Raw genomic sequence first — 10,967 nt, forward strand, 5'->3', positions numbered from 1 at the left:
GATTGTATAGAAATTACTTGATGTTCCATTCTCTGGAGGAGTTTCGAGAACTCCTGTGGGAGGGTTTGCGCCAGACGATCCGGAGGATGGAGGTGGACTAGTACTACTCCCTCCTGTACCGTTGATGGGGAATATTTCATATCGGACCGTGCAGCTTCCTAACAATGCCTCGAAGAACAACATTCATGGATATCATTTCTTGCTGTTTCCAAACAAGATCTGCAGTCCTTAATGGATAAATCTCTCAAGCACTGAACTAGACCATAAACGGTGGTGCCAGAATCATATGCATAGGATCCTTGACTGCATCCATTATTTGCAGTGTCATAAGCTTGATTAGACAGGTAGGAAAGGAGATTTGAAATGGCGGTGTTAAAATTGGATATATTATTTGTAACCATAACTTTTGCGTTTTCCAGTTCATCCCCTTTGGTGTCTAGCTTTGAAAAGAAGCTATAGTTCTCGTATCTCAGGAAGCATTTATCCCTATGTCGTATCTCACGAAGCATTTATCCCTATGTCGTTTACGCAAAGTTGTCGAATGCTATTGTTTGCTTGCTGTGCGCAGATTGAGCAGTCATTCTGAGGTACGTTCTTACCTATGCACTGGAAGAGGCCATACACTCTGTTGGGACTTTGGCCATACACTGAAGTGTTGTACCCTGTTTGAGGTGCGTTCTTCAGTGGAAACTATGAAGCTCCCCTTCTTTCAGTACAGGTATGACCTAGCCGCTGAAAGTGGTTAAATGTAGATGTATGTGATCATTTTGACAGTAATATCATTTGTTTTTGTATTGAGCAGGGCGCTCATTTGTCCTCAAATTTCTCTAATGAGTTATATGGAATATATCACTGGAATTTGTTTGTTTGTTACTCAGTTACCAGAGAATAGCCTCGGCTCTCTCAGTATTTACGACCATGGCCGGGGAGGAGGCACCATTAAAAGTATGTAGGGTTTCAACTGTTGTACCGGCCATCCCCACAGTGAAGCATCGCATGTTCCTCTCCATCTTTGATCTTTGTTCGTTACCCTACAATAACATACGCTTTCTTCTTTTCTACAAACCAACGGCATCAACTACTGAAAAGGAATTCTGTGTGATAGTGGAGAATCTGAAGAGGAGCTTGTCGTCAGTTCTGGTGGATTTCTATCCATTCGCCGGCCGGTTAGACTTGAAGGGACGAGAATCCGGTCGGCCGGAGGTCGACTGCAACGATGGAGGAGTGGATTTCGTGGAAGCATCGATTTGTAAGACCTTCCAGGAGGCGGAAAGCAATGAATTTCAGCACAAGAATTTCTTCCAACAACTTGTCCCTACCCGGAATCAAAACTATGAAGCTCCCCTTCTTTCAGTACAGGTATGACCTAGCCGCTGAAAGTGATTAAATCTAGATGTAATTTGATCATTTTGACAGTAATTTGATCATTTTATTATTATTATTATTATTTAATTTAACAACTTATCCCCGTTAAATTTGCATTGAAAAAAAAACTAGATTTACATCTAAATTTTATTTTAGCTATTCTTCATTCTTCTTATTAACTTCTGGACATATTCCTTTTGGTGGAGTCGGTTCTTCTGGTGGCGCTAGAGATCCAAATTTTATAGAATATAATATAGCGTAAAAGCAAAGTCTTCCCTATGCTTCACTTTATAAATTATAGTTAACAAATTCGCCCGGATTGGGGCAAAAGATACGGAAATTCGTCAATTTGGTTCGAGTGCCGAAGAATTCGCCCAAATTCGATCCGATTCGCAGTATAACGGGGTTAATTTAGCTGGTTCATTCAGTTGCATAGCACACTTTAATACAAAATTAATCGGTTAGAAAATTCTGTTTTTTTCCAGTCGTGTTTTTAATATGGAAAAATTATAGATAATATATAGATAAACCAGTTTATGAAATTAGAAAACTTTGTTTTTTCAGTGTTGGAAATTTAGAAACATCTTGGAAACGAGGAAAAGAAAGAATGTCAGAAAGTGATAGATTGTTTTATTGGTTATTATTTTTTATATATGGAAAAATTATAAATAATACTGAGAAATTATAGATAAATTAATTTTGAATATATATTTTATTAATGTGCATTTGTTATATGATAAATTTTTAAATTAAAAAAAATATTATACTTGAGAAAAAGAAGTTTCGAAGGGAAAAGATGAATGGTAATTTTTTTAAATAAATTTTACTTGTAAGATTGTTATACCATTCAGAGTTAATAAAAATTGTTTAAACTTTAAAATAAATAAAGAAAAAAACTAACAAACACACCACTCTTTAAGATATCTATCATCCAATTTTTTTGGAATTGAAATTATTTGATTCGAATTTTTATTGTATTGTACCGAATTCGAATCCTAATTAGAATTAGAACTTGGTAAATATGGTAGAATTCAAACTTGGTAACTATGGTATAAACTATGTGAATAAGGGTGATTCCGGAGATCTGCATGTTATGGCAATACAAATTCAATTCTAACTGCCAATTCATCAAGCTGCCCATTCATCTAGCCTTAGTTTAAGGAGGGGTTGCTTCAAAAAAATAACAAAAGAAAATTCAATATTTTTTATGGAAATTTTAGAAATCTAGATCATAATAGTTAAGTTTCAAGATTTTAAGTGTTTTAAATTTTTTAATTATACTAAAATTTTAAAAAATTTAAATGGTAATTATTAATCTTCAAAAATTTTCAAAATTTTAAATATCTAAAATTTTCTGAGAGTACTGAATGGATTCCCATCACCAAAAACAAGATTCAGCGAGCTAGTAATTTTGAAAAAAAATAACCAGCTATATTTTTTTGGACTGTCTGCATAAACTTAAGCTTAGACAACGCGATTCATCAATCCACTGCCATCCTGTCGTTCAAGAGATACTAGTTGTTGGGTCGGGCTCATGGAATAGGGAGGTGGGAACCTTGATTGTCGAGAAACAAAGTCCTAATTCGATGGTATATTGCTTGGTTTGCTAGAGAGACAGCTTTTTATTGTTTTGGCCAAGCACAGGAAAGAGTCGTATTTTTTGAATTTGGGTTAATAGCATTTATTTTAAGATGGATTGAGTCTTTCATTGAGTATTTTTTGAATTTGGGTTAATAGCATTTAAATTCTTGGTAAACAGTGTAAATGACCGGAAGTTCTACTTAATTTTCATAAAAATAACTTGACATTCTACATAATCTTCTTGAGAATGATAGTTCTTCAGTTCGTCATAGATTTAAAATGGGCAAACAGAATTTAATAACAGTGAACCAAGTCTATTTCACAGTGGTTTTAGAAAATGATCACGCAATTAAAAAGATAACTAAATCTATAAAAGTTGTTTCTTAGATTAAAAGTAGGAGACAAATTTGTTGATTCATCTGAAAGCTTCATAGTGTAATACGGACATATCTCGGCTAGTGCAGGTCACTGCTTTTCTTGGAGGTGGAATGTGCATAGGAGTCCGTTTTCATCACGTTATTGCAGACGCAATGTCATTCTGGCAATTTATGGAATGTTGGGGGGAACGAAGCAGAGGGATTCCTATTTCCAAAAAACCTCACCACATGAGAACAGTCTTTAAGCGGGACAAGGAGAATTACACATTACCCAATGTTTCATTCACCACTAAACAAGTACTCACCCATTTGAGTAAGGAAGCCCGTGTTTCTAGTTTTACAAGAGATATGAAATATGCAGGAAGCACCGGTAGCCACTCAAAAGAGAACACCGGGAACATCAGTACAATCCACAAGTCACCGAAAGAAGAAATACAACTGGAAGTATCAGCTTTTCATTTCAGTGAAAATTTGATTAAAAATTTGAAGGAACGATCCGGAACTTTGTCTTCGTTTATAGCAGTTGCCGCGCAGTTTTGGAGATGCATAATGAAAGCACGTGAAGTCCCAGAGGAAGAACTCGTGGCTATTAGAGTTATCGCTGAGTGTAGAGGGCACGTAAAGCCACGTTTACCTCCAACGTATTTCGGGAATTGCCTAAGCTTCGGTTATGCGCAGACTAGTGCGAAGGAGCTATTGGAGCAAGATATCCGGTTTGCTGCCCGTCTCATCCAAGAAATCATCAACTCCTGCACCACAGAGGAGTACATCAATAATCAGTTAGAGTGGTATGAATGTCAGCTAAGCAACAGTGGGCACGCTACTACTGAAAAATTGTCGGGTGTCCGCTACATTGTTCAAACACTGATGACACCGAAATGTCTTGTTTATGAGATAGACCATGGATGGGGAAGTCCGTTGAGTGTGCAGGATGCATTCATGGATACAACAAAATTGATAGGGGGATTGTTTTTGTTCACCGGTAGAGGAGGAGGAATTACTGTGTCAACTCAGCTCCCTCGCCATCAGATGGAAACTCTAAAACAGATCCTCATGATCATCCCCGATTATCCACCAACGAATAATCGTTCGCTTCTCTAGATCACCATAATCATCGCCGGTTGAATATTCCCTTGTTTGGGAGTCTCTTCTATATTGTTCCGACTGTTTTTCCAAATACTCGCCGTGGATCATTCGCAATTGGATATTGCTTCCTTTATTCAGTTCGTGTCTGCAGCAATATTTTGAAGGGCGTTGCGTTTTGGTTTTTTAATCTAATTTCTGTATCATCGTGAGATTGTAATTTTTTGTCCTTTAAACTCCAATATACAGCTTGAGTGGGCTTAATGGTTAAGACCATGTGTTTCCTCCTAAGAGGTTACAGGTTCAAAAACCAAAGTGGGTAGAGTATGTATGCCTTCGTAGACTTAGCAGTGAAATCGCTGCACGGAGGTAGGTCCCTTGTCCCATAAACAAGGGGGTCTCATACACCAATTTGGTGTCTGGCTTAGCCGTGACCTTAAATATGAATAAAAAAAATAAATAAAATAAACAAAGCATCAAATTATTCTCTATCCAATACATAAATGTATTTTAATTATATAAATAGATTTTATATTTTGAATAGCTTATGGTATATCTAGATTATGCAAATTACACCACTAAAACTTGTATTTTTATTAAAACTACTCCAAAACATAAAATAATCAGATTATGACAATTTGAAGTGTAGAATGTGCATCAAATTTGAAATTTCATTTTAACTTTATTTTATGACAACCACTCATGCTTCCCATCTTGTATTTTTCAAGAACACATATACATTTTCAAAAGTGCGGAACACTTTTGAAAACAAGAATGCTTTGAAGAGTTCATGCACACTTTAATGACTATAGTGTTTGAGAGCAAGGGAGAGAGAAAAAACTCAAAAGAAGGTTGTTGTGAAGGAGGGAGGGAATGAGGGATAGAGACACATATGAAAGAAGAGGAACAAAGGTGGAGAAAGAGAGTGATTGAAGGAGAGAATGGTAGACGGAAATAAAGAGTGACTGAGTGAGAGAATGAGAGGGAGAGAGAGTGAGGGGGTACAAAGAGAGGGAAAGACAGGGGTAATCAAGAAGCAAGAAAGAGAGGGAGTGGGGGAGAGAGTGAGTGAGCATGCAAGGGTGTGGGGAGAGTGAGGGGGAAAGGGGAGTCGAGGTAGGGAGAGGGAGAGAGGAGAGCGGTGATCTATAATTAAAAGTGAAGGTTTTGTGAAAATATTTGCAAGCTAATTTATGCCTGACAATGGATCGTGATTACAAAAGCACATAAACTTAAGTAATTTTGAAGAATTTTAACAATTAAAAGGGACAAACATGCAACATCAAATACAACAAATTTATAATAGAGTTCACCCCTCATATGCTATGTCTCCGGATCTAGCTTCCAATTGTGGCCTTATTTATTATATCCTCAAATGTTCAATGCATCATCTTGCAAGCTTCAATATGCAAAGATAACACTGCTATCATGTGAAGAATGCCCAAAAATCCCTGTCTAGGCCATTCTTGAGCTCAAAAAGGTTAAAAATTGAGCAAGATAAGCCTCCTTCAAGTTTTACTGCAAAATTACTCTACAAATTGGCCTCGTTCTACAAATTTGGCAACAAAATTAACATGGCTCAATTGGTTGTGCCACTGTAATGTCATGCCGCTAGTCTTGAATTTGATCTGCAATTTGGGGTGGAGGTTACATTGTTTTTAATATAAATAAATTAAAAGTTTTAAATTGTTGGGCCGAAGCCCCTCCTAACCCCCCACTGATGGTCATATGGGGTCACATAGGACCAAGGGGTGCAGGCCATAGGCCACGCACTCTCCCTGGCCCCACTCTTGGTCATGTGGTCATCATATGGCTTGGGCTTGGACACAGGTAGGTGTGAAAATTCCAATATGGAATCCTATTGCAAACCTAGAAATTATTCTCCTAATTGTTAATTTTATTTAACAATTTATTCGATGTTTGCTATGACAAATACTAAACAAATCACACTGCAACCTTCAAAAATAAAATTGCAGAAAACAAATAGTGTTGAAAGCTAAGAAATATTGGCACACACACATCAAATATGAGATAATTATTTTTGGATAAATGTCCCAAAAAAAAAAACATTCAACTTGGGGAAACTGGTGCAGCAATGAGGGTTTTTATTATTATGTAGCAGTGAAAATTTGAGTATAATCTGGATGCTTGAAACTGGAAATCCATAGTAGGAAAATCTGGGCAAATTTATTGAAGGGTATTACCCTTCCTCCACAAGAAATCCCGACACAACCTTCCTACAAAGAACTCGACCTCCTGAAGCCTCTGTGCTGCACTATGTAGTATCTATGACGTCAAGCCTATAACTGGTGTCTGATGAAGTCATTATGTCTTCTCTTGATGAGGAAATCGTCTCTTTAGCCCTCTAGAACCTCTGCCCAACCACTGGAACTGAGAACAAATTTTATCCCCAACAAATCAAACTGCCCTCTCTCAAGCAACTACATACTCCTTTGCACCGCTTCACTGGGAAAAGTCGACCCTCTTGTTGCTTCCTCTCCGGATCTAGAAAAACTTCCTCTAGATCACTATCCATGCCCCTCACTTACTATTTCGATCTGTAACTCTCTCTCCGACAATTGAATGTTGCTACTCAAGAAATCGATCCGCTAAGGAAATCAAACTACTAAAGTGTCTTCTCCATCACCACATCGATCTCTTCTTATAATCCACTGTTGGAGATACAACGACCAATATTAAAACTTAATCAATGGCTAGGATCATCTCAAGATCGATCCGTGTGAGTTTCTAGGTGATTCCCACCTTATCTCAATTAACACTGATTAATTAACCATATTCCCTAAGTTTAGACTTAGGAAATATTAAAAAAATCGGTTAATAATCTAATTGAGATACTTCTAGGTGGAATTTCCATAAACAATTTATGGGTTTTGGAGATCTCGTGTATTCTATTCTCTACCAAATTTTGTGGCTAGAACACATCCGATGCTACAAAAAATAACACTCCCTCTTAGTGAGGAATGTGTTCTAGTGCTGCACACTCTGCCACAAGACTTTGTCTCTGTATCATCTCTTATCATGCTTCTGATGTCTAGCTATTGTTTCCCACCAACTACTGCTCAAATCTGATGTTGAATTTATGCTATTGCAGACAATTCTATACTGTTGCCAACTCTGCATCTACACTGCAAATCCCTCTTATATGTTGTCACTGCAATTGCAACTATTGGAACTAAAACACATCCACAATATTGAATCAAATGTGTTTAGTATGGTGCATCTGTTTCTCGATTCTCTGGTTTCTACTAGTATTTACACTGTCAATGAAGAATCTGCATTGTTTCTAACTCTGCACTATCTCCCAGCATCTGACTACTACTAGTGTCTGCAACTATCACTCAGTCTCTAACTGTATCAACTGCCATTGATCCATCTTGCTACTAAATATTGTGGGCCCTCGTAGCTAGATATTGATCCAAGAGGTGGATTCCTCATGGACCCTGCCCATTTATAGCTCTCTGGGTCTACAACTCCAAATCACTCCACCTCACTCCTGGAGGTGTATGAGCAATCACAGCGAAGTATTCCCCCAATCTGGAGGACAACATGTTGATTTCTATTGAATCTTCCTGCTCATCCTTCTTCTCCTCCTTGTCTTCATTCCTGAGAGGACACTAGGTATTATAATGAACAAGCTTACCACATACGAAGAATTTGACCTTTGAAAGGTCCTTATTCTTCTTCCTATGCCCCCCTGCCCCTGATTAGGACCCTTTGATGTGAGGGCCACATTATCCTCCTCCTTCACCGCCTTCGATCCACTGATGTTGTTTCCATTGATGGAGCTCTTTAACAGAGCTCATCTTAACTCCTCCTGCTGCAAATCACCTAGATCCTGTCCCACTCAAGTAGCCTATCTATGCCCAATATGCTTTGGACAAAGACCTGCCACTTCTCTGAGACACTATTGAGTTCCAATTGCACTAGCTTCATGGGTTTAGGCACTGCCCCAACAACTGATAGCTGGTCCCAGTCCTGCTGAATCCTGGTAAGGAAGGTATCTATTCCTTCCCCCTTCCACATCCAAATGCATCTCAACTTCTCCTTAAGAAACATCTTCTGCTACTCGAAAGTTCCCTGGTATAACGTGGAGAGAGGATCCCACATCTATTTGGCATTATCTTTGCCAGGTATATGTGAGGCTATATGATCCCTGAATCCATACATGATCAATCACTTCCCCTGTGCCATATCCTTCTTGTATTCTTCTGTTGAGCTACATTCTAGGGAACTGCCACTACATTATCAATGTAGGCTTTCAAGCCATATTCATCTAGAAGGAAGGACACCCTAGCCTTCCAGATCACATAGTTTGAAGCTCCATCCAACCTATCCTAATCTCTAGCCCAACAGTGGCCATATATGATAACATCGAAAAATCCCTCTTTCCTTGTGCTTGGTTGCTAGTATGCTACTCACACTCCTTTCTGGAATGCGTGATCCTGCAAGTTGCTACTGCCAATATGAAATTGGAAATTTGAACTTTTGAGACTCGAAGTTGCTCGAGGAAAATTTTCCCTCTTCTGTGTGTGCTTTTCTCTTTTCCATCTGATGCTGGTTCTTCTCTAGCGAACTTTTGCAAAACCCTTTGCGTCAGCCATAAATATGCGCAACAAAAAAATCTAAGCTACTCTGTTTGCCCCTAGAACCACTCTATCTGGAAAAACGATTTTTTCGTCCTCTCCTCTTACAAAAATTGAACTTCCTCAAGTAACTCGACCTACCTGGAAAATGACTGCGTTGCTCCTGGGAAGTTCGGCCTGCTCCTCTTTACTGAACAATGAAATTCCTTCTTTCACCTTTGATATCTCGACTGATCAACTGCGCTCTGATACCATGTGAAAATTCCAATATCGAATGCTATTGCATCATTTGGAAATTATTATCCTAATTGTTAATTTTATTTAACAGTTTATTCGATGTTTTCTATGGAAAATAATGAATAAATCACACTGCAACATTCAAAAATAAAACCGCGGAAAACAGATAGCGCTGGAAAATGAGAAATGCTAGCACACAAACATAAAATATGAGGCAATTATTTTTGGACAAATGTCTCTCGAAAATCCCAACTTAGGAAAACTGGTGCAACCGTTAGGGTTTAATTATTATGTAGCAGTGAAAATCTTTGTACAATCTAGACGCCTTAAACTCACAATCCGCAATAAGAAAATATGGGAAAAATTATTGAAGGGAATTACCCTTCCTCCACAAGCCATCCTGGCACAACCTACCTACAGAGAACTTAGCCTCTTGAAGCCTCTATTCTGCACTATGCAGTCTCTATGACATCAAGCCTATGACTGGTCCCTATTGGAGTCATTATGCCTTTTTCTGCTGAGGAAATCATCTCTCCGACCCTCTAGAACCTCTTCCCGGCCACTAGAACTGAGAAAAATTTTTATCCCCAGCAAATCAAACTTTTCTCTCTGAAACAACTACACAGTCCTCTGCACTGTCTCACTGGGAAAACTCAGCCCTCTTGTTGCTTCCTCTTTGGATATGGAAAAAATTCCTTGGGATCACTATCCCAGCCCCTCACTCACTGCTTCGATCTTTGGCTCTCTCTCTGACAACTGATTGTTGCTACTTAGGAAATTAATCTACGAAGAAAATCAAACTACTCAAGTTTATTCTCCATTACCACATCAATATCTTCTTATAATCCACTGTTGGATCACCAACGACCAAGATTAAAAATTAATCAATGGCTAGGGTCATCTCTTGATCAATCTGTGTGAGTTTCTAGATGATTATCACCTTATCTCAATTAATACTGATTAATTAACCATATTCCTTAAGTTTAGACTTAGGAAATATTTTTTAAAATAGTTACTAATCTAATTGAGATACTTCTAAGCAAAATTTCCAGAAACAATTTATGGGTTTTTTAGATCTCATGTATTCTAGCCTCTCCACAAAATTTCGTCGCCAGAACACATCCAATGCTACAAAAAATAACATTAGGGTGCCACGTTCCTTGCCCCCTTCTCGTCCACTGTTGGTCGTGTGTATTACCAGAAACCAAGGGTCGGGTTGTCGGGCCTCGAACCATCCAACTACTTGTAATTAAATAAAATTTTGTGCCCATTATATAATAAGAAACACTTGTAGCTCAGTTGGTCAGACGTTGGTTGCATGGACGAGAGGTCATGGGGTTAAACCTCACAGAGCAGGTTGGTCTACCAAACAAACTTTTGGTGCCATTCCTAAGGCTACATGGTAGCCACTCAATGGGCCACGTGGTGACCTCTCATTGGGCCAAGTGGTGCCCTCTTATTGGCCCATGTGGCAGCCAAGGATTGGCCCATGTCACATACCTTCAAACCAATACTAGTGTACCACATGTCCTCATGGGATTGGTCAGTCTACTAGCCATACAGTCTAGTAAGTCTGCTGATGTCATCATCACGTCATCGTACGATTTTCATAGTCAACTCTGCAAGTTGAATTTTTTACTATTTTCCAAAAGCTTCATAACACGATAACTTCCTCATACAATGTCAGATTGAGGTGATTCAAGCATCATTGGAATAATAA

General features: G+C 38.4%; 1 protein-coding gene across 1 annotated transcript; it reads left to right on the forward strand.

The window, feature by feature from the left end:
- Nucleotides 1–528: 528 nt before the first annotated feature.
- Nucleotides 529–4,568, forward strand: LOC149208972 (acetyl transferase 1-like). The gene is made up of 3 exons (XM_089394187.1): nt 529–718; nt 879–1,359; nt 3,411–4,568. Exons 1-3 carry the CDS (start codon nt 693–695, stop codon nt 4,422–4,424), a joined length of 1,521 nt encoding a protein of 506 aa, XP_089250313.1. The 5' UTR covers nt 529–692; the 3' UTR covers nt 4,425–4,568.
- Nucleotides 4,569–10,967: the final 6,399 nt, after the last annotated feature.

The sequence above is a fragment of the Pinus tabuliformis genome, chromosome 1_2 (assembly GCF_031772625.1).
Source record: "Pinus tabuliformis cultivar Carrire ecotype Pingquan chromosome 1_2, CPIR1, whole genome shotgun sequence".
Lineage (NCBI taxonomy): Eukaryota > Viridiplantae > Streptophyta > Pinopsida > Pinales > Pinaceae > Pinus > Pinus tabuliformis.

What these genes read in the sequence shown, in the direction of transcription:
- LOC149208972 (XM_089394187.1), top strand. Translation starts at nt 693, where the DNA reads ATGAAGCTCCCCTTCTTTCAGTACAG. An exon ending in CTCCCCTTCTTTCAGTACAG is followed by an intron (nt 719 to 878) that starts GTATGACCTAGC and finishes TTTGTTACTCAG; the next exon opens with TTACCAGAGAATAGCCTCGG. An exon ending in CTCCCCTTCTTTCAGTACAG is followed by an intron (nt 1,360 to 3,410) that starts GTATGACCTAGC and finishes CGGCTAGTGCAG; the next exon opens with GTCACTGCTTTTCTTGGAGG.